The following is a 25,553-nucleotide window of genomic DNA, read 5'->3' as shown; positions in this document are numbered from 1 at the left end:
CCCTTTAAAATATATACATTTAAGCAGCTAACATAAACTCTTATTATATATTTTTATGAAACAACATATATTTACCCTGCTCGTAGCTTTTAAACTTATCAAATATGAACTGCAATGCACAGACTCCTTGAGGAGGAAACGGGAACAGCCGAACATTTTTACGGTAATTTCGCACGCTTCGACCTATAAAAATACTAACGCTCAGTGTAAAATATTGACAAATATAATGCCTACCCATGTTAAAATGAGCATAGAGCATGACATAAAGGAATTATTTCTTAATTAGGAAACTAGTTTCCCTTTATTGACTGCGGTCATTGATTATTGTTAAATTGTCGCAAATATCGTGTAAGGGGAAGGGTATAAAAATATATGGGTTACAAAAAAAGTGCAATTGTTTTACATATTTTGTTCAGAAAAAAAACAAAACTAACAAATTCACAAAAATGTCATGCCCACTCGGGCTGACAGTCGACAACCGTTTCTGTGCAATAACTTTATAACCAATCCTTTTCAGTAATTATCATGTTGTTTCTCATTTTGAAATTGAAACGAAATTCGATTTTGACAACTACCTCGTATGCAGTACAGTTTATATGACCCTTGACTTATGATAACAATAAATGTATTAGTAAAACCCGTGATACAGTTATTTTGACAGTTTTTCTATTGTGAATCTGACAGTACCATGTCAGGAATAGGAAAAAAAATTCCCTTCGTTTGATGTGTTTGAGCTTTTGATATAGCCATTTGATAATTGAGGGACTTTCCGTTTTGAATTTCAGATGACGGTTTATTGAGAAAAGCGCTTCGAACACACATAATGCATAAAGTGTTATTTTCATTTTTAAGCAGTGATTCAATACCGCTGATGGTCAGGTCAGGTGGACTGTTAACCCAGAGGTGTATCATCAGTTCAATAAAAATACTTAGGTAATGAAATGATTTATAATTTTTTTTTTCCTCAATCTCTCCGTCGAAAATTAAGAAATTATTTAGAAACTAGGGTTCCAACTCCTTCAGTCAAAGTTGACCCTGAACGAATTTGGCAATTCTTTTTATGTCCTTTCTGTTTACATAGCTTCTCAAGTATTCAGGTTTTTATGCATCTTTATGTTTCAAATTTTTTGGTGTTCTCAATAAAAATTATTGCGAGTTTATGACGAGCCGAAATCCAGTGTTGTCTTCGTATATTTTCATGTTATAAATGACATTGATATTTCATAGATTGACATTTAATTTTTGTTTTTACAAAATCTGTTTTTCTTCTAAATATACTTTTGACCATGTTTCCCTGCAGGAGACGACAAAACATAAACAGTACATGAGTGTATAATTTTCATTTACATATATGCCTATTGCTGGATTACTATGCTGATGGTCTGTTATTTCTGGGAGTTTTCTTTTCGTCTAGCACTTTATTCTTTAACATTGACAATTATTTTCTCATATTTTGTTCAGGAAAAAAGTCAAATAAATTCACAAAAATGTCAAGCACACTCGGACTGGAAGTCGGCTCCAATCTTTTCTGCGCAACAACTTCATAACCGATACTCATCAGTATTTATCGTGTTGTTTCTCATTTCAAAATTGAAAATTGAAGCGAAGTTCGTTTTTGACAATTTCTTTGTATGCAGTTAAGTATATATTGGTGGCTCTTGATCTTATATAACAATAAATGTAAGAAAAACCGTTATACAACTTTTTTGGCATTCTGTCTATTGTAAATGCCTGACAGTACCAATCCAGAAATGTGACATATGTTTTCCCTTCGTTTGACGTGTTTGGGTTTTTGCTATTGCCATTTTATATTTTCCGTTTTGTATTTTAGATGACGGTTGATTGAGAAAAGCGCTTCGAACGCACATAATATGTTACATAATGATATTAAGTGTTATTTTCATTTTTAAGCAGAAAGTCAATACCGCTACTGGTTGACGGTTAACCCAGAGGGTATCATCCGTTCAGTTAAACTACCTAGGCATGATTCATAACATTTTTCTTCAATTCTCCGTGTCGAGAAATAAATTATTGAGAGACTAATGTTCCAACTCCTTCAAGCAAAGTTGAACTTGCACGTTGACAATTTTTTGTATGTCCTTTTTGGTCAAGTATCCGGGTATTTATACATCTTTGGGTTCCAATTTTTGTGAGTTGCTCATAAAGATCAATCCAGAAAAACATTTAGGACACGCCAAAATAAAGTGTTATTGTCATATATTTTCATGTTATAAATTATATTGATTTTTCATAGATTGACATTTAATTACATTTTTTTGGACGAAATCTGGGGTTTTTTTCCCCAAAATATACTTTTGACCATGTTTTCCTGCAGGAGACGACAAAACATTAGCAGTAGATGAGTGTATAGTTTTCATTTACATATAGGCCTATTGCTGGATTCTGTTATTCCTCAGGGTTGTCCTTTCGTCTAGCATTTTATTCTTTAACATTAGCAAGTTTCGTCATATCAATTTTGATAAATAATTGGTTAAAAAATATTTATATTTTTGAAATATAATTAAGGCTTAAATCAAGTTGTTAATAGTGCAGATGGATTTCGGGTTTTTTCCCCATTATATTAACTATTTTAAATAAAAAGCGTTGTGTCTGAATCTTATCTGCACATTGAAATGATAAAACTTTTAGTGGGCGTTTTAATAATAAGTCATTAGATTAAAACTGCCTTTAAAATCCCATTATTAGTGCTCAGGATTATATGTCCAGGTGTTTTGTTATATTATTTGTACTTAATTACAGCATTGCTATCCTATATAACATGTATTAACTTCTTTAAAATAACTTTACCCCTATAATTAGGATAACAAAACCAACACACATATTTGTGGAGTGTAAACTTGTAATGTATAATTTGTCGATAAAAGTTAGTTTTTACATTACTTTGATACGAATTTAGATGGAGGAAAATTAATGCTTATGGTAACTAAACAATTATTGGGTGATACTTTAGGAGTTATCGGTATTTGCATGTAACTTGTATCCATACACATCTTTTCTGCATAGCGATCCACATTTGCGACATCGTATGGCAAGTCATTGAATAAGGAAAGGGTGACTTCGGTATTGGGATAAGTCAACTTAAAATTGAGAATGGAAAAGGGGAATGTGTCAAAGAGACAACAACCCGACCATAGAAGAGACAACAGCAGAATGCACAGGGGCGTAGCTAGAAAGAAACGATGTGGAAGCAAGTACCGCCGAGCGGAGCGAGGCGAAAAAATTTTTGGGACCCTATTATGCAGATTTTTTTTTTTTTTTTTCTGTTTTCGGTCATAGGACGGTCAAAAGAGGAGCTATATGCAGATAAAAATTTATGAATGTAAAACTATTAATAAATCTTTTGAATATAGTAATACATAAACAACACATATTTGTGATACAGAATTTACTCAAAATTGTCCAAAATCTGCTCTTCGGGTCTGGGCAGAAACAAACTTCTCTATTGTCAACATTCACACTGAAATCCCGATGAATATGCAGTAATGCTATGTAAATGTCGTTGTCCATTGTTGATCGTACATTTGTTTTCAATTACATACGTAGTACCATGACTGATAGATCTCAGGGCCATCATGGCATGGTAGCACTCGCGAGATGTTATAAACCAGCGTACTTGTTCGGCATCGAGCGAACTCCAAATTGAATTCGTCAAAATTACATGCCAGAGGTCAGTTTCGTATGTCTCAGACAATATTGAGATTTGTTCGTTTGTGATATTTCCTACAACACGATGAAGCAGATACAGCGCAAAGAAGCGATTTTCTGATAACTTAACGCGACTCCACTCTCCAGTTCCCTTATCATATGGTCTATGAACGCAACAAATAATTAGACTTTCCAAGACTGTTTTGGCGTGGTTGCAGCACGGTTGCAGGGTGATTGGCTCCGGTAGTCTGTCAACCACATCGCCTCGGCATATTTTCAACGATATCGAACGGATTTGATAATTCTAATGTCGATTGGTACATCTCATTCCAAACTGCAAACTGATGAACTGTACACTGAAAAATGTGCCCCAAAACTACATATCTTCGACTGGGTATTACAAATTCAAATCTTGTAAAAGATACAAGTTACCTTCCGATATTCGGTCATAATCTCCAAAAAAAATATATTTTGAAACCAAATGTCGTTATTTAATGATATTTCATCAATTAAAAAAATGACAACATAGGTGTTTCTTTTAGCATTCAATATTATAAAAAAAATTATTTTGCCATTTCTTTTGTGCATACCGAATCAATGTGCACGCAACTGCGGAGCTACGATCTTTTTCTGCATGAACAGCTTCATCAACACTTGTATCTAGGTTGTCAAACTAATATCCAGGATAGACGGAAAAGACACCAACACTAACAGTCTCCAAACGTTAATCAAATATCATAATCATGATAATACATGCATCACGCTGTCTGATTCCGATTGACCAACTCATCTCTCCCTTCTGTTTTTTTTTTTTTTTTTTTTTTTGTGAAAACGACGTGGGTGCACGTGCTGTCGTGCCTCCGTGTAGCTACGCCCCTGATGCAGCGAGAAATTCTCGCACTCGGAGGCGTCCTTCAGCTGGCCCCTATACAAATATATTTAAGAAGGGATATAGTTACGATACTGTTGTCAGGTCATTAAAGATTGCATATTTTGGCGTTAATATTGATTCACTTATAGGGTCTTTGCATCGGAACTAAACACATTTATTCAAAAACCAGTTGTTGGCATGACACGGGCTATGTTCTTCTCAAATATGTTATGATGGTATGATACTAAACCCCTAACGGGAAGGATTGTGCCTGATGTTCATATGATGAAATTATAATCTTTCAGTCAGTTTAATTGAAGTCTGGAGCTGGCATGTCAGTTAACTGCTAGTAGTCTGTTGTTATTTATGTATTATTGTCATTTTGTTTATTTTCTTTGGTTACATCTTCTGACATCAGACTCGGACTTCTCTTGAACTGAATTTTAATGTGCGTATTGTTATGCGTTTACTTTTCTACATTGGCTAGAGGTAGGGGGGGGGGGGGGGTTGAGATCTCACAAACATGTTAAACCCCGCCGTATTTTTGCGCCTGTCCCAAGTCAGGAGCCTCTGGCCTTTGTTAGTCTTGTTATTTTAATTCTAGTTTCTTGTATACAATTTGGAAATTAGTATGGCGTTCATTATCACTGAAATAGTATACATTTTTTTAGGGGCCAGCTGAAGGACGCCTCCGGGTGCGGGAATTTCTCGCTACATTGAAGACCTGTTGGTGACCTTCTGCTGTTGTTTTTTTTTTCTATGGTCCGGTTGTTGTCTCTTTGGCACATTCCCCATTTCCACTCTCAATTTTATACTAGTTTACTGACAATGAACGCCATATCAAACTCGAAATTGTACAAAAGAAACTAAAATTAAAAATAATACAAGACGAACAAAGGCCAGAGGCTCCTGACTTGGGACAGGCGCAAACATGTATATTCCCGTCAGAGGAAAGACCCAATCTGAAAGTAAAGTTTTCGTTTGGCTAGGCGAGATTAATAAATAAACAACTACATAGTGATTTATACAATATTGGCGAATGGACGATAGGTATACGACTGTCATTCATCTTATGCTTTTGTTGATTTAGATATAACACTTTGCACCTAATTTTATTAATCAAAAGTCAAGTTGGCATTGTGACAAAGCTTTATCACTTGTGTGAAATGCACATGAGGATCTTTATCATTTATTTGAAATGCACATAAGGACGGACACGTCAACATTGTGGTCTTGTTCATGAACTAATTGACCTCGATAAGTTTTTATTTAGTAGAATTACAGAGGTTAAACTTATTGATTTAATTCTTTATAATAAATACCAATGTAAAACAGTATCTGTTAGGCGATTTCTTTGAAAAGAAAACTAAAAATTAAACTATGATCTTTTCGTAATTCACAAGCTATTTAAAGAAAATCAGATTTCAGTATTGCATTTTTGTACCATCTTTTGTTTTCAATCAAATATAAAAAAAATAATAAATTTGATTAATAAACCAAATCTCAATTGTTTATTTGCATAGTTATATTTATGTGTGAACATTTATCATGCTCACAGAAAAAAAAAAATGAGGTAAATGAAGGAAACGCAAGTGTATATTTATCATGAATAGGAACTTGTGACAAATTCACAAATATAATATCGTAGAAAGTTCTTTCATTTTTCTATACTCACCACTCCGGTCAATGTATTACAATAGAAAATCATAAAATAGGACATTTTCATCTTTATTTTTAATTTAATATTTAGAATTTTCAACAAAACCGTACTAAATATGTGTGCAGCATCATCGAGAACGACAACTTGATAGAAGGGATTGATACTTAGGTCACTATTCTGTCTCCTTGACTGCAAAAATTGGAAATTTAAAAGTATTTTTAACCTCCCAATAGTATCTTCAAGTTGTTTACAGGACATTAGTTGGTCATTCACCAGTATTTTTGGGGGCTTACATATTTGCCTTGATAATATGGTTTCAAACTTTTTTTCGTTTATTGAAAACTGGAAAAGTCATTAATATAAAGACATGAGTCAAGGGTTTAACTGAAAAGATACGTAATTTTCAAAAATTGCATGTATTACGCTCTAAAACTTGTAAATGCTCATTTAATGTCAAATTTAACAAACGTATATAGGAAATCATATTGACGTCACAAATGACATTTCAGCACTAAAATGTCCAGTTTATATCATCTTGTTCAAACATAATTTTGGAAGGCTTAAATAATTTTACAATTTTTTCACTTCGAATTTTAAACTTGTCTAGTAATTTAGATGCGGGTAAATTATAATAATCTTTTAAATACCCAACAACAGTTTACTAGAAAGAAATGAAGAGGGAGAAAATCTTCAATAACCACACCAACGTGGCCTGAAAGCAAAATAATAAAACCCATAAGATCGAACGCTTGCCTCAGGAGGTTTGAACCTTAATTTGTGTATAAGTTGTATGTTGGTCATACTTAAACGAGCCAGAAATCTAAAAACACCTTAAGCTGAAAAGTGGAAGATATATAGAATTAAATATTTGTTTGTAAAGATTATCCATCACTGAAAAAGCTTTCTAAATAAATGTATAAAAATGGAACTGGGGATGTGAAGTTTGTTAGTTGAAAGGTTTTACCTTAAACCTATATTTATTTATTTTTTAAAATACTTTCTGTTGAATAGACTCTTTGCCGTGCTTATACACGGCCGACCCTTGGCTAACCGAGAGTTTGGTCGGTTAATCTATATTGAGTATGCGGCTATATCGGCAGTTGGTCTGTTAATCGGATTGGCTTAAGTCTGTTAATCAGGTGAAAACCATTGAAAGTTCAGCATGTTTCATTGTATAACTTTTTAAATATATTTTTATCATAAAAAATATTCATGTCTAACAAAACAATTCAATGTACTGAATCCAGTGGTGTAATTATTATTTTTCTAGCTTCAATGTACGATCTATAAAATGAAAAGGTGGGTTACTCATCAATAAATTTATACACGTTTTACACACACAAACTGTACACAAAATGACACGTTGGTTGAATTTACGTGCATGCAATATTTTGAACATCAAAAAAAAGACAGGCATTATGTTTGTTAACCATACTGAAATCATTGTGTGAAAAATCTTCACGAAAATCTGTATTTTGGTGACATAATTCAATCTTTATTTAAAACCTGGTCTGTTAATGGGTCGGATGTATAAAACCCGGTCTGTTAATTGGTCTGTTAAGAGTTATGAATGGCAATAAAAGTATAATTTTATTGATATATGGGGTGTTATCGGATCAAATGGGTAGGCTCAAGACGAGCGGCTAAAATATACGGAAACAACACATGAGCAATGAAACATAAAATATACGGAAACAACACATGAACAATGAACAATTTAAACAATGGAAATTGAAAATTGATAAAAACGGTTTCCAAAAAGTGTAATATTAAAGTAATGTTAATTTCATCCAAGAATGGTCGCATATGTCATGTGGATTCTGTTTAATTGTCATGAATGACACCAACTTGTCATCTACATTGGTAACCAGTATATAAATCAGAGATAAACGTCGTAATGTAACTAAACATCAGTAAGTAAAATATATTGGGATGCTAAAATATAAAGAATAGAGAAAGAATAATGAGTAAGATAAATAAAAGGTAAACGGAAAAAAAGTCACGGAAGAAACGTGACATAACAAATTAAAGAATACAGAAATAAACAACACCCCCAATCCGAACCCTCATGGTATACACGATAATCTGGATGGAGTAGCAGAATATAGAATAATAGATAAGGACAGTAGATATGGAAAGCCAACAGGGTCAAAATTCTTAATTCGTAACTTGTCAATTCGTAACTTGTAACTGTGTAATTTCTAAATTGTTAATTCGTAAATTGTTAATTTGTAACTTGTTACTGTGAAATTCATAATGCTTAATTCGTAAATTGTCAATTTGTAACTTGCACCTTTGTAGTTTCAACATTCTTAATCGGTAAATTGTCAGTTTGTTACTTGTAACTGTGCAATTTCATCATAATGCTTCATTCGTAAATTGTCGATTTGTAACTTGTATCTTTGTATCAAAATTCAACATTCTTCATTTGTTAATTGTCAATTTGTAACTTGTAGATTTCAAAATTCTTTATTGGTAAATTGTCTTTTTGTATATTGATGTTTTGTAACTTGTAACATGTGACTTGTCGATTCGTGAATTGTCGATGTGTGAAATGTCGAAGTGTTAAATGTCATCGTTGTATTATGCTAACGATCATTATGACGACAGATGGCGCTCGGGTTCTTCTTCTGTGTATAATCCTCCTGTAAGTCGGAGTACCTCCATGTGGAATATACACCCAAGGAGGTTATATTAGATAATATAACCTCCTTGATATACCTAAGTAATTTTAATCCATTAATTACAGCAAATGCGTCTAAAAAAAGCAAAACAAAAATTGCATATTTAGTTTTTTTACAGGATCCCAGTTTTATTTTTATTACTGACGTGGACTTTCGTTCGGAAACTATATTAAAAAAAACATCCCGACTAGTTCAGTCCCTCAAAATAATTTATCTCTCCTAATTACGAGGTTAATGAAATAGTCGTTGGTCAGTGGAATATTACGACTGGATTATTCAGGTATATACAATAAGGAGATGTGGTAATAAACCGTATTATTGCCAATGAGACAACTATCCACCAACGCGAAGTACAATTAAAGTCCATGTAAGCAACTATAGGCAACCTACTGCCTTCATCAATGACAAAACCGTATACCATATAGTCGGCTTTAAAAGGCTACATCATTACTGAAAACCCCAGGTACATGTACTAGTAATAAACGATTTCTATTAATCATAAAATGCTATTATCGGACCATTTTATTCTGACAGGAAGGGCTGACATATATATTCTATTCTGCTGTTGTTGGTTATATGGTCGGGTTGTTGTCTCTTTGACACATTCCCCATTTCCATTCTCAATTTTATGTATTAATATATATGCCTACTGAATTTTTCTGGACAAGAAGCTTAAAATTGCCGCTACCAGATTTCCTACAATAAAAATGTACAACCAAAAAGACCAAAATATTCACGAGTCCCTCGATCTCAAAAGCTGCTTAATGACCCGTACTCCCGATATGAACCCCATCTGGTGCCACACCTCCTTATAGCTCGGCAACCTTACTACATCTAACATGTTGTCAATCGTTAATTAACTGAAATGATTCACGATGTTAATCAATATACCTAATTTTTTTTTAATTTGCATGTCAAATATAAAATAAAAAATCATTTGCAATGAATTCGTAACATCCTAATATCCTATTGACAAACCAGGTTGTATTCCGCCTGGCTCTTCTGTCGAGCAGTCAGCCAGGATCCCAGGCTATCATTTTACTCTAAAAATGACCAAATACATACTCCTTTGGCCAAACCCCAAATAATGTGCAAATATTTTCGTGGAGAAATAAAATTAAAGAACCTTAGTGAGCGCGCTCACATGCCCCACGTCCCCACATTGTCACTGGAGAAATAAAATAACTGTAAGAAAAAAATGTTGTATAAGAAAAAAAAATGAATCATAATTTTTCTGTCGATATGTACATGATTGTCATCTACATAGTATGTCCTTATTATCTACAAGGTTCAGGGTTGTCTTTAAGGCCCGGGGCCGGGGATTTCCCCCGGCAACTTCCCCTTGTGGACCCGGCTACTCTAGCGGCAAGTATGACCTGACTGTTTGAAAAAAAACATACAGAGATCAATATTTCTCCGTTACAAGTTTTTGTTCCGTGATTTTAATTGTGAACAAGAGATACATCGAGTAATCCAAGTAAATCCGAGTGTTTAGGCCATTTTTACAGGTTAAAGCTTTCCTACGACGCTGCGAGTTTTTAAAGCGCTCGGATGATTTTGTCACTTCCGTTCTAAAATGTGACCGATCTTTTCACCATGCAGCGACGGTTTTTCTTTGGATTTAATAAGTAATTTATTTGTTTATCAGGTGTTTTAAGTATTTAAATTCAGAAATGAGGATGGTCAACGATTATTTTAACATACGTTGGACAAGCTACATAAGTTTTCAACCAAATGTATCACACAAAAAGAAGATCGATGTCTACAACCAGTGACAGTGTCACCTGTCGGGTGTTTCAGTGCTTCAATCAGAACATTGGTATTCAAAACAAATACTAAATATAGCTGAAGGCCAACATCTTTTAAGATAGGATAAATGACAACATCTTCTATAAATGTTGTTTGCCCAAGTATCCTATCTTTCTCTCTCTCAACAAGTCCAAAGCCTGCCTGGCCTCATGAATACTTAATAAAGAAATGAAGACTCAATTAATAGGACTATAGATAAACGCTAAAGGGGATCAATCACCCATAGTTTTGTGCCCCCAGTTAATTGACCCTGTCTGATCAGTTTGTCCTTCAACTTTATATCCAGAGGTATGAAAGGTTACAGAATAAAGGGATTTTAATTTCTGCCAAACCTTGTTGAAATTAAAAAAAGTTGGACATTCATTTTCACACAAAAAGGGGATAGTTTAATCCTGTCACACTTGGGTCGATGTATTACTATAGTAAATAAAATTTAACCAAGATATTGCTATTCTCAAACATCTTCAAATATATAGCTGTAAGTTGAAAGTCTGGATAATCAAATAAATGTGATCAAATTTACAGAAAAGTTGACCCATGTTACAAATTTTAATAAACAATTTACATAATCATCAGTAAAAAATGATGTTTTGCGAGGAGTGAATGAGGGTCCAGGAGACCCCCAAAGTGCAGGATTTTGCACCATTTTTTCAAAATTTTCTGGGGCCCTTAAGCGGGCCCCAAACCCCCCGCCGTAGCACGACGAGCAAGCTCGTCGCCGCGAACGGCTTCGTCGTCCGCATTACATCCCCTCCTACTTTTTATAATTAACCTGCTACTTCAAATCTTAGAGACAACCCTGAAGGTTTCATGAAATTCTGTGGTGTGGTTTCAGAGGAGTTGCGACGACAAACTATTGCAGAGGTATATCGAAGCACATAAGTTCAAAGGGCGTAACTTCTAGAAAAAAAATGAATTGTAATTTCTTACCGATATGCAAATCTACTTAGTATATGTCCTTATTATCATGAAATTCTGTTGTGTGGTTTGAGAGGAGTTGCGATGACAAGAAACAGGACCGATGGACTGACGTACGGACGGACAGGCAGACAGACAGACGGACCGGTCAAAACATTACACCCTCCGCAACTTCGTTGCGTGGGGTATAATTAGTGTAAGCATATAAGAGATAGTTGCCTCTTTCATGCAAATGGCGATATGGCAAGATCTTTTCTCTGACAAGTCAGAGGGAGAGGGCGTCAATTTGTTTAAAAGTGGGAGTATTAAGAAGGGGGTTTGAGATTTCAAAAAAACACTGGCCTTTGTTAGTCTTGTATGATTTTTAATTTTTGTTTCTTGTGTATAATTCGGAGTTCAGTATGACGTCCGGTATCACTGAACTAGTATACATATTTGTTTAGGGGCCAGCTGAAGGAATCCTCCGGGTGCGGGAGTTTCTCGTTGCATTGAAGACCCATTGGTGGCCTTCGGTTGTGGTTTGCTCTATGGTCAGGTTGTTGTCTCTTTGACACATTCCCCCATCTCCATTCTCAAATTTATGTAGGTGACGCGTGTAGTAAAAATATTGTTGAAATCTCAAAACACTTCGTGTATTTTTTTATCTGCATGTTTGTTCACAACATTTCTTGACTGATAATTGTCAAATCGGGCCCTTGACAGCAATTTAGTGTTCTTTTTGGACGAGCTTTTTTTTTTAAATTGTCTGGTTCTATAGCACTGCGACCACCTCGTACAGAAATATTAGCTTCTGACTTGAAAGTCTTGTCTGTATGTCCTGTAGTTTCAGTTTGGTGAGCGTGTTTGAGACGCAACCAACTTCTCTGGATTTGTACTCTCCTGTTATAAATCTCACAGGTTGTCGCTGTATTCTTTCAAGCTTATTGATGATTGTAGATGTGAACTGGTCCCATACTATTGACGATATGATATCCCATTATTGACCTGACCATTAAAATATATGCGGTTATCTCGCATTCCGGTTGACAATATCTCAAATTTTAGGGCCTCGATTAGTTTTTCTGGTTCCTTTAGATTTTATTACAAAATAGTGCATATTCAACACAGTTTTGATATATAGTATACATTAACTAAGTGGCTCATTTAAAATATTTTTTCATTCAGTTTGTTTTACAAAAAACTTATATATCATTAAATTTTTTTTATAGATATAGGAAGATGTGGTATGAGCGCCAATGAGACAACTCTCCATCCAAATAACAATTTATAAAAGTAACCCATTATAGGTCAAGATACGGCCTTCAACACGGAGCCTTGGCTCACACCGAACAACAAGCTATAAATTAAAGGGCCCCAAAATTACTTGTGTCAAACCATTCAAACGGGAAAACCAACAGTATTTTCTATATAAAAAAAACAAGAAACGAGAAACACGTATAAATTACATAAACAAACGATAACTACTGTACATCAGATTCCTGATTTATGTTCATTACTCAGGAGCCAAATAAATAAAGACTGTTCGTCCATTTGTTTCTTGTATTAAAACATATCATTAAAATAAATTACATTCTTTTCTGAAATTTTAATATTGAGATTATAATATTAATGAATGATGGTTGTCAAACCATTTCTGCCATTATACATTGAGTCCTAATTTGCGGGCCCAGGACAATATTAGTATTTTTCCAGCACCGTCTTATATTTCATGTTTTTAGTCTTGTTTTGACCTGGTTAAATATTAAGTAGAAATTTCTTGCCAAGTGACAGTAATATATTTGCGAAGTTGATAAGGAAGCCCGTTCCAGCGACACATCTATATACCTTAATAAAGGAAGTGACACACCTCATTGCAGGTTTGGTGACCAGTACAGTAAACAAACATGTTTATACGAGGTTACCTCAATATAAAACCGAGTCCCTTTTATACATGCCATATAAAACAAACAATGTATTTATCTATTTGTTATCTTTTATATGTATGCGCTGTACATAATTGATTTATACTCCTTGGTATGTATTCCATATGGCAGTGCTCCTACTTACAGGAGGCTTATACACCGAAGAAGAACCCGAGCGCCATCTGTCGTCATAATGATCGTTAGCATAATACAACGGATGACATTTAACACTTCGACATTTCACACATCGACAATTCACGAATCGACAAGTCACATGTTACAAGTTACAAAACATCAATATACAAAAAGACAATTTACCAATAAAGAATTTTGAAATCTACAAGTTACAAATTGACAATTAACAAATGAAGAATGTTGAATTTTGATACAAAGATACAAGTTACAAATCGACAATTTACGAATGAAGCATTATGATGAAATTGCACAGTTACAAGTAACAAACTGACAATTTACCGATTAAGAATGTTGAAACTACAAAGGTGCAAGTTACAAATTGACAATTTACGAATTAAGCATTATGAATTTCACAGTAACAAGTTACAAATTAACAATTTACGAATTAACAATTTAGAAATTGCACAGTTACAAGTAACGAATTAAGAATTTTGACCCCGTTGGCTTTCCATAAGTAGAGAGTGATGCATTGCTAAAAAAGAGAGAAAAAATAATAATTGTTTAAGAATACAGACATGAAACACCCCTGGGTGTTGAAACAGTAACGGATTGCGATGTACTCATATTGGTGACAAATGCTAGAAGTTTACATGCGGACAACTACCGTTCTCCCATACACTTATGAAGAAAGGAACTAAACTACAGGAATGAAATGTATTAAAACTTAAGATGACCAAATGTAGCTGCATTCGCTCCTTTCCATTTACTTCTTGAGAATGATTTGTAAACAACATATGATTAAGTAATAGAAATAAAGAACCAATTGGATGATGCTTACAAATTAGGGTTTAACGTCCAGTGACAAATATCATGTGCATATAAGAATGACAACACGTTATATGCACTGGACAGATGTACAGTTTATATTTATTTTACCGGTACCCTGTGTTGTATTAGAAAGACACTTTCAGTCGGATTTGAGAACGTGCTACTACAAAAATTGAGGCTGATTGAAAACGTTAATAATAAATTCATGCATATTCCAGCGGCCAATCCATATCACGCTATATTGAAGTGACACACCCTTCAATAAAATGCAAAGAAAGTCAAAATAAAAATGCTCTTACTAGAAAATCACAACCGAAATGAATGACAGACGAACATTTTTTACAAAACTTAATGAACAATTGAAATCAAGATATTTGAGGTTTGCGTTATAACGCAAAGGTTTTGCGTTACAACGCAAAGGTTTGCGTTACAACACAAAGGTCTGCGTTTTATCGCAAAGGTTTGCGTTTTAACGCAAATATAGGAAGACACATTTTTAAAAAACTGTGTGGCGCTAATTCGCTTCCGTGGGATACTGTTGCACCGTATTATCATTTTTTTTTTTACTTAGGAACATCTCATTCCTAACTTTTTCTATGGGAAAATATAAAGGTAGCAAAAATAACTGTGGCTAAATAACTCTTAACTGACACAATTTCAATTGTCAAACCCATTTACAGACTTTATTCCCATCATTTTCACTAAAACGTGGTAATATTCACGTTATATTACAATTATGAAATATTTACCAATGTAAATTTATTTTTTAGACCTAAAGTACTATGTTGTGTCTTCTAAATGATATCTAAAATTGTTTGTTTCGACTTTTATTAAAAAAAAAATTGCTATGCGTATAAGCATAAATACTACATACTTGCGCGACGCCTTTTAATTTTACTGAAAACTGCGTAGACTATGAAATGTTTTTACAAGTGGAAAATGTTCTATGATAGATATCATTTTGTCAGACACTTTTCTTTTTTTGATTTGGTTCTTATAATATGCCAAAAATCTGTATATTTGATAGAGTTTAACATTAAATTGTGCGTTTTACTCTTAAAAGACGTATAATCAACCCGATTAACAGACCAATCTCCAATATAGCCGCATACTCAATATAGATTAACCGACCAATCTCTCTGTTAGCCGAGTGTCGGCCGTGTTATAGACAGATACAAACCAGTGAAATTTCTGTTTTAAAATTTAGATGCTCCTCTTTTAAATATTTTTAAAACTTAGTATTACTTCATCACGTAAACTTGTGAGTAATCTCCAATACTTATAGGGATTATTAAAAGTAAACACTTACATGACAAATCAAATATCTAGATACTCAAATATCTTGTTTAAGTCAATAACTCTTTGTTTTATCCCCCAATTACAGTAAATATGTATATACAAATATAATACCTTTTACAATAAATTTGATTACCTTAAAGAACCTCTTTTAAAATTCCAATTGTTACCTGTATGAATCGATTACAAAGTCATAACATAACATATTTTACCTGTGTGAACGAGTTCGTAGGTAAGCGCATTACAATCTTCTCTAAATGTTTTCTGATGCTCAATTTGTTTATCTTTTGTGATAAAGATATCAGTAAGACAAACTATGATACAGGAAGAACAGGTGTAAAACATTTCTGATTAACTTACTTATAGTGGAAATGTCGGAACAGGTGCTTGGAGCCACTGCCTTACCTGAAGACATAATTGATGTCTCGGACATGGATACAAGCTTCAAAGAAGCTTTAGACCGTTTGGATAATATAGCTTTGAATGCTGATTATAATATCGATGAAGACGAAAATGACGACGGTACTCCAGAAACTGGATCTGTAGGTGATTGTTCCTTAAAAAGCGATGAAATATCCGATAAGAAAAGTGACAGTTCTAGTGTTAAGTCAAACGATAAGACGAAAAACAGTGATCGGAAAGAAAATGGCAGAAAGGTTCCGAAAGAACCAAAGAAATCCGTGTTTTCTAAATTGAAGAAACTGACTAAATTTGATAAACCAAAGCAACCTGATCCTAATACTGTAGTCCCAAAATTAGATTCAACAAAACTATCGGAAATTAAAATTGACAGACTACCTCAGCTGTTTGTGTGTAAATACTTGGGTAAAAGGGATGTCAAAGGAGTGTACGGTTTACATTATGTTCGCAAGCCAGTTGATGAATTAGTGGGTAAGGTCAAAAAGACTTTACTAGCAAATGAAACAGTCGAACTACCTCTGGTGTATGTTGTGATTTCTAACAAGGGAATAGACGTGAAGGAACATCAAGGAAATCGTATTAAAGATGGAGTGACGTTTGGGAATGTACCAATAGATTTCATATCATATGGAGTTCAGGATATGAAATTCTGGAAAGTTTTTACATTTATTGTCGTCAGTGAACTATCATCAAGAACAAAAAAGATGGAATGTCATGGTTACCTGTGTGATTCTCCTACCAATGCAAGAAAAATGGCTCTTTCGCTGGGTGCTTCATTTCAATTATATAAAACTAAACTTGCCAAAGAAGGAAAAGCACATAACTTTCAGGTTGAATTAAGACCCCCTGACGAGCTTGCGGTAGAATATACAAAAGAAGACGAAGAAGAGGAGTGCTAAATTTGTTAATGATGAAATGATTTCTTTCCTATACGACATCCACAGAATTCATTCGAAATTCAAGACCACATTTTTTTATTCCTAAGAATACCTTTAGTACCCGGTGTGTTCCTCTTTAAGGTATACAAGCATAAATATTTACAAATGTACACCCATATTTAGTGAGTTGTCTAATTTTGTCATTTATATATTGCAATAAATAAATCATAACAGTTTTAAATAGTTTGCCAAATACACGTGTTTCTTAAAAGAGTAAGTGTCTTTAAAGTATTAAGATCAGATTTAGTACTTTAAAAGTGTGTCAACAATCCACTTGAAAATACGCACGCTTTTAAGACGGATAGATTGTTATACTGAGCATTCAATAGAATCCATAAGGAAGTGCTTCTTATCCTATTTACCCGTATGAACTACAGCATGTGAATGCAATGTATGAGGAACTATATATATGGTTGTATGATATCATGTTGGTTTATATTGGCTATCTGTACCGTCGAAAAGGTATCTTACTCTCAAATACTCCGCTCTTATATTCATCCACAATTGGTATGAAAAATTGTTTATTCTCAGCAAAGAACGTATAGCTAAATATAAAAAAAAAGAATAATCATCATAAGTAATAATAGGTCTTTTAAACAGGAACTGCCTTTTGCGAATTCAAAAATTTTAAATTGAATTGATTTGATTGGTGTTTGCTTTATGTCCAGTGGCATATATTTCATGCCTGTTCACGACGAATATATTTGAATATTGGTTTTGAAATATCGACAGACGTGTAACATATAGAAGAGCATGTGTTATCTGTAAGAGAATTCCTTCAAGGCTTTAATTCCCACGAACACCTTTGTCTAAGATTCCTATACTCTATGTTTAGTAATAGTGTCTTGTCTCATATATCTATAAATATCAATTATAGGCTCTCAAATGAGACAGTTTATGCAGTATTACAGTACCGACCAAGCATTTATATTATAATACTATCATTGTGAAATACTTACGTTTCTAGAATTGATTATCTGTAGAATTATGTCAAGAATCAATGAAAGATATACATGTATTTTAGCACGATTTACCGTTTTGTTTAGTACAATGTACATGGTATATGTATAGAATATTCTTTTTTAAGCATTCATTCATTTTTTATTCATTTAATTTGTGTATAAGAACGTGTGTGGGCGAAAGACAAAATTATCATTCACATGTCATATCTTAATGATTATATTAAGTACAAAATTGGCTGTTAAAATATCATTGAATTTGATAAAGTCTAAATATGTTAATATGTAATCTTTCATGTCAAGGTGCTTTTACCTATTGAAAAAACGTGAGAATGACACGAATTTATCTCCTTCAGGCCTCAAGATTTATATCAAGTCCATTATTTATTAAACTTTATTTTATGTACAAATATATTATATAATAGATACTTATATGGGTTTGGTCTGATAAAATTTTTGACGACTGAAAAAGGTCATTTAACTGTGTTTTATTTCTTAAGATTGTCATACTCATGCCAAGTTTCTCGATCAGCCTCAAATGATGAAGCAGATCAATATGAGTCATGGTAAAGATTGTCAGATATAGATATAGAAATATATACTAAAGTAATATAAGTATATACAGATTTTGTTAGAAAGAAATATCACATGTCGTGTAGGCTTGTTTACACTTCACGCTTGAAAGAAAATGAAGAAAATCAGAATACCACCAGGTTATTTAAATTTTTATAAAATTGAATATGTGATTTAATACGCTTAAAGAGGTGCATTTGGGAGTATAGTTTAAAATTTTAGACCAAAGAGTAGACACTTATATTCTGAATAAGAATGACTATTAGACCAAAGACACTTCTATTTTGAGTAAGAATGAACACATAAGTATATGATGTTTATTTAAGAAACTTAAAAAAAAATATAGAAATAACTGTTTTTATCCGTCAAGAAAAAAACTGATTTACTAAAAAGAGTTTTTTAATTATGTAGATGTAACAAAGTTCTTATCTTAAGAATATCATTGATAGTATTTTGCTGAGCGGAATCTGTTCAACCCTCACCATCTGTTTTCGTATATTTCTTGCTTGTTGATTTATTGCACTCTACTTCTGTGATACTATCTAACATATTCGTTGAATTTGTTGTTAGGCGTTCAAAAGTACAAACTATATCTCCATCAACTTAAATAATACAAAATAATACGCATTAATTGGTTTATTTAAACCTGCATGTAACGAGCATTACAACCACAATTTACTAAAGCTGCTATGTAATTCGATTTTTTAAAACTAAGAGAGTATACTTTCAAGAAGTGAGATAACTAGCCAAGGCAATACAAAGATAGACCAACTTATGTATTTCAGTAGGATGACATATATCTATGTTCCCGTATGAGCGCAATGTTTTTGTTATTTGGAGAATTCTGTCTTGGTGGTATATCATTGGTAGCCCATGATGATTTATACCCTACAACACTAGGGACGTTTGAGAGATTGCAATTTCTAACGACAGGTCTATTGTTAAAAATTTTGTATTAAACTTTAACGGTCTTTTCTATCCAAAGAAAGATTAAAAACTTCATCAAGGAATCTTCTCCAAAATGAAAAGAAAACACACAAGGTAGGATATCCCTGGAGACAAACATTGATAAGATACCGGACTTATAACAGGTACATGAAAAGATGGAGTGTTTTTATTAGGTTTTATATCTCAACGTATCCCTAATTGTCTTGACCAGTGGAATAAGAAAAGTTACATAGAAAATATCATTTAAATCAGTTCCGAGAAAGTCGTTGTGATAAATAACAAAATCATACCTACGGGCAAATCAATAATAAAAATAACAAATAAAAAGACCGCTATGAAAATTTGGAAGTGCTTTTCTGAATAAACTTCAACGGGGACGCCAAAAACCAAAATTGAAAACAAAGGATGTGTACATACTTTAGGGGTTATTTTACAGAATGCAGCTTTAACAAATTGCCAAAACCATAGCTGATCAACTTTGCCAGATTAGATGGAATATCAGTATAGTCATATAAATTTATAATTTTTAAATTTATCATCGCTAATTTTTTGAAAATGTGTAAATAAGACAGTTTGGCACTAACGATCCACTGACTACTGGGCTTACTATACCCTTTTAGGAACTAACAGTCACCAATATCTACCCTTTGTTACTAAATGAAAATAAGATTTTTTTATTAAATGGTGAGAACGAAATGAACAGCTGGGCTTTCTTTCAAACGGAACGCAAAGAACAAAACAAACAAAAAGGATACAAATATGTGATAGAGGTCAGTTTCCCAAATGGCTGAGTAAGGATAACAAGAACTATCTTTAAAAAAGATAAAAAGATATCCGACGTATTTAAATTTGAGTATATGGTTAGAAGAAGCACAAAGATACCATTTAAATAACGTTTTCTCTGTATTCAGTATTCAGTATTCTCGGTCCTCGTATCTTTCTGTTTACATTCACCAAAACCCCGTGGAAATCTCACATGCGTAGGTGCGTTCTAAAAGTCATGTACGTTCGTACAACAAAGTTTACATTAAAAATTATATAATTGACCCGAATAAACAGCTGTCACGGATGCAAAAGGCTATTGGAGAAACAATTATTTTAATAAAAATATAAATCTTTGTAAGATCTAGTTCAAATATTTATAGTTTTTCACTTGCTTTCCATCACGATATAATTAACGAGACGTTTTTTCAAACACAACCAAATCACCCACCATGACAGCATTTTGTACAATCACAAGAAGGATTTTTGATCATGCGTATTCTGTTGCCATAGTTAAGCGTCCTTAAGTTCAAAGTGCACAAACCGAAACTATACCGACTACGTCGGAAAATCATGTGCCGCTAGAAAGTTTTACTGCATGAAACAAGACAACGAAAAGCCCGTATCAACTCGGAGAACGTTTGTAGAGAAGTGTTTATAAACACCAGACCAGCAAGAAAGCGGAAGTTATTACAAGGGAAAAGAAAGTTGTGAAAATATAATACTAAATAGAAAAAAAAACCAAAAGGACTGAATACGTTCCAACTTTCCATCTTTCAGTGAAGAAATAGCTTAAATGTCATTCGGTAACATTGACAGTTTTCAAAAATGGCAAACTATCCAAGATCATTCCAGGCCCCTCCCCCTTTAATCCCCTTATGTCAGCTCTCATGCAAACAAATACTTTAATTTTAAATCTGCTGAAACAAGCTGATGTTTTAGATTTTAATTAACTAAAACGTAACCTGTTTATAACTGGAAAGTTTTTAAATCCGGTATACTTTCAGATACACTAAATTTAATTGGGAAGATTGCCTGTATCTGTAGTAACTTTATAACAAACGGGAGATTACATCCTAATTTGTACGTTAATTTTGTGTTTTATTACAGCTCATTTTAAAAGTTACAGTTTTAGGTATCAATTGCACATTGTTGTAATTTCTTTGAGTAGGGTAGATATTGGTAATAAATTTTAAAACTCATAAAAAATAACCAGCTTTTTAAAATAGTGTAAGCCAGGATCGCGTTTTTCTACTTAAGATTCATCAGTAGCATTTGAATCAAAAGTGAAAAAGTAATAAAAAGTAACAATTCTGAAAAGTTGTGCTAAATAAGACTAAAATATTAAGAAAAAATCGTAGTACTAGTATTTTGAATAATCCAACATTTGATCACAGTAAGGTACAGAAATGAACATTTCAGAACCATTTAATATCTACACTAAAAAAGGGGGGGGGGGCGAAATATACCAGAGGGACGGTCAAACTCATAGATCGAAAATAAACTGACAACGCCAAGGCTAAAAATGAAAAAGACAAACAAATAATAGTGCTGACTACTTGACTGGTGACACGATTGGGGATGAAACGTCAACCAGCAGTGACATGAACCTATGGGTGTAAAAACTCGTCAAAGATACCAATTCAAGCTTATAATTTAGTACAACAGACGCACGTTTTGTCTACATAAAGATTCTCAGTTTTATTGATTTTATCGTGGATAATTCAATACACATCTTAAAACATGCATTGTTGTGCAGGTATAAGCACTCATAATTCTACATCCTGTCAGTACTTATATTTTGAAGTTGCACACTAAATCCGTCAAGTGTGATTTCGTTGACATTAAGTCTGGAGAACATGGTTTATCTATAACTGGAAATTAGACTTTGAACTAACTTTCAGTTAGTAAGTGTGAGAACTCCTAGATCGGTCCTTTGTGTATTTTTTGTTTATTTGTTTTTGTGCAAAACACCAATCTTAAGTTAAGAACCCTTTCCCTCTGATTGTTAAAGGTTGGCATTATTTTGTGTTCTGTCACACACATGTTAATCAATTTTATGTGTTGTCACAAGAGCCGAACCTGTAATCTAGTGTTTATCAATGCTATAGTACAAATTACGTTATTAGTTTTCCGTTTTGAATTTTTTCAGGTCTTGTCATACCGGAGCCTTTTACAGCGTGCTATAGAAGTTAAAGACGAAAGATACCAGTATACAAAACACAGCAGAGAAAAGTAAAGTCGAATTCGTTAAGTTAAATTCGGGGAACAGAGAACTCCATTGCCATCTGTGAAACAGGTATTCCATATTAAGCTGTCAACCAACGTGTGATGGCTTCCGTAAAATTTCAACTTTCAACGATTTCAACTTCACCACTTAGAAGTCTTGATTTATTAGCTTCTTTGTGAGCAACAATGGGATGTGTTTCCTTTCATATGTTATTTATAAAAATAATTATATTTTCACATGAAGGATCATTATTTACTCGATCGTTCCATAAATATAAATGGAGGATGGAACGAGGCAATTTTTATCATACAGCCAGTATGTTTGCCTAGAGCATGTATTTGGGTTTTTTTTTAAGTAATATAACCAAAACCTCTACGTATTGCTGATAAAAAATAATGATAACGCATCTGTATAAAAGTAGCTTAGTGGAAGATATTAGCAAGCAAAATCGAGGGAATTGTGCAAATGATGATACAAGCATGAAAATTACCACAAAGCATCATTATTGTATTCTTTTTAAGAAATAACTGCTGGCCATTCAAAAAAAAAAATTCAAGATGGCCACGTCCATTTTCTAAAATGGCAGTTTCTTCAGTTTAAAAATACTGATTTTTCTGGATTTTTTTTTTTCTTTGAGTAAAAACCAATTATGAGGTTTGGCGGCTACCTTCCTTACATCACATATTTATTAAAAATGAATATTTGATATGTCCAGTATTTGTGCATGCGCGAAAATGTTACAAAATTCTTTCAAAAATATTTGAACTATTTACTATAAATTTAGTGTTTCTGGATTTCTAATGATATTATGAATTGGTTTGAAAACATTTTTCAAGGTTATAATACACATGTGTTTAACACTTTTGCGCATGTGAAAATTATTCATAGACATCAAGAGCGATTTATATGCACTACCAGGCAATTCTATGGCACGCCGTTTTTATATTTATTCAAATTTGAAAATATCTTATTTATTTAACAAGATATCTCTATTAGTTTATAAGATATCTCCATTAGTTTATAAGATATCTCTATAAGTTAATAAGATATCTCTATTAATTAATAAGATATCTTATAAAGTATATAAGATATCTTACTTCTTTATAAAGATATCTTTTAAATACATACTTTATAAGATATCTTATTAATTAATAGAGATATCTTATAAACTAATAGAGATATCTTATTAACTTATGGGGATATCTTATATATTAAATAAGATATCTCTAAAAGTTTATAAGATATCTCTATTAGTTTATAAGATATCTCTATAAGTTAATAAGATATCTCTATAAGTTAATAAGATATCTCTAAAAGTTTATAAGATATCTCTATTAGTTTATAAGATATCTATATAAGTTAATAAGATATCTCTATTAATTAATAAGATATCTTATAAAGTATATAAGATATCTTACTTCTTTATAAAGATATCTTTTAAATACATACTTTATAAGATATCTTATTAATTAATAGAGATATCTTATAAACTAATAGAGATATCTTATTAATTAATAGAGATATATTATAAACTAATAGAAATATCTTATTAACTTATGGAGATATCTTATTAAGTAAATAAGATATCTCTATTATAAACTATATAAAAGATATCTTATATAGTTAATAAGATATCTTATAAATCAATAGAGATATCTTATATTTTAAATAAGATATCTTATATATTTAATAAGATATCTTTATAAACATTTTAATAAGATATCTTATTTAATATATAAGATATCTTATTTAATAAATCAGATATCTCAATTAATATATAAGATATCTCATTTTGTTACTAAGATATCTCAATTAGTTTATAAGATATCTTATTTAACTAAATAAGATATCTCGAAATTGAATAAATATAATAACGGCGTGCCATACAATTCTCAGGTATTCGATTGATAAGGCGAAAATGTGGTGAATCCCGGAGAAACATCAATTGTAACTGCAGATCAGCCACTTTTGGAAATGCCTAAGCAAATTCACTGGGAATGGCCTGACTTTTACGGAAAAGATAAGTTGATCGTCGTGTTTGGTTGATTGCACATTGAAATGAATTGTTATAAAACTATGGGTGATATATTGCGTGATAGGGGATGAACATTTTGTCTTACTGAAGCCAATATTGCACCAAGAATGTCAGCTTCTTTTTATGTATGTTCAAATGTACCTAGGACTAGACAGGCGCATCAGACAACTGCATGTATTTTGCTTGAACTATTAATTTCGGATCATGAAAGCTAAACTCAGAATATATAATTATGTCATGACTCTGTGACGTACAATGATTTAAAATACTTGTGTATAGAGTCATCTCGACCACAGTTTCATTCCTGGCGTTCAATTATAAATTTAGAACTTCTTCTGGTTTAGGTATTATGCTCATTTCATGAGTGAGATTTCGTACTTTACAAATAGTCCATATAAAGCATGATAGCGTATTGTTTTAGGTGTTGATCGTGTAAATTATGCTCGATCGTTACCGACCTATCTCAAAGATATGACTTCCCTTCATGAACATCACCCACAGGTGGCAATGACGCAAGACCAGCAAATTTCTTTCTTATAACACAATTGATAAGACACAAAAACAGAATAATGCAATTGTGAAGGGCGATGTTGGTGTCATAGGATTAACCGAAGATCCCATTTAGACAAATGAATGGTAGCTGGACCAGGAGTCAGTATACTAGAAGATGAATTTGAAAGATCTTGTGGTTGGGGTCATTCTATAACAGATGAACGACCTAATGAAGACCCCACGAAAACACAAAAAGATGTCTTTAAACAGCTTTAAAGGCTTTGTAAAGTGATGAACGAGTTTGGAAATTCATTTCTAGAAGAGTCGTCAGATTTGTAAAAAATATACTTCATTGAGGAAATTGTTGAACAGGTAAGATATGTAAATAAATTCCAAGATATTGGTCCAAACAATACGAAGATCTTTTG

The 25,553-nt window shown here is 32.8% G+C and overlaps 2 protein-coding genes across 2 annotated transcripts in view; both read left to right on the top strand.

The window, feature by feature from the left end:
* Positions 1–22,834, top strand: part of LOC143064380 (voltage-dependent calcium channel gamma-1 subunit-like) — a 38,549-nt gene extending 15,715 nt beyond the window's left edge. Inside the window, exon 4 of the mRNA XM_076237163.1 lies at positions 22,521–22,834. Coding sequence (XP_076093278.1) covers positions 22,521–22,564 — 44 coding nt within the window. The 3' untranslated portion in view covers positions 22,565–22,834. The remainder of the gene's footprint in view (positions 1–22,520) is intronic.
* Positions 15,967–17,307, top strand: LOC143064379 (uncharacterized). Its single transcript, XM_076237162.1, has one exon. It carries the CDS (start codon positions 16,140–16,142, stop codon positions 17,085–17,087), a length of 948 nt encoding a protein of 315 aa, XP_076093277.1. The 5' UTR covers positions 15,967–16,139; the 3' UTR covers positions 17,088–17,307.
* Positions 22,835–25,553: the final 2,719 nt, after the last annotated feature.

The sequence above is a fragment of the Mytilus galloprovincialis genome, chromosome 2 (genome assembly GCF_965363235.1).
Source record: "Mytilus galloprovincialis chromosome 2, xbMytGall1.hap1.1, whole genome shotgun sequence".
NCBI lineage: Eukaryota > Metazoa > Mollusca > Bivalvia > Mytilida > Mytilidae > Mytilus > Mytilus galloprovincialis.
Note: the sequence above shows the minus strand (reverse complement) of the source record. Positions and strands in the feature narration are given on the sequence as shown.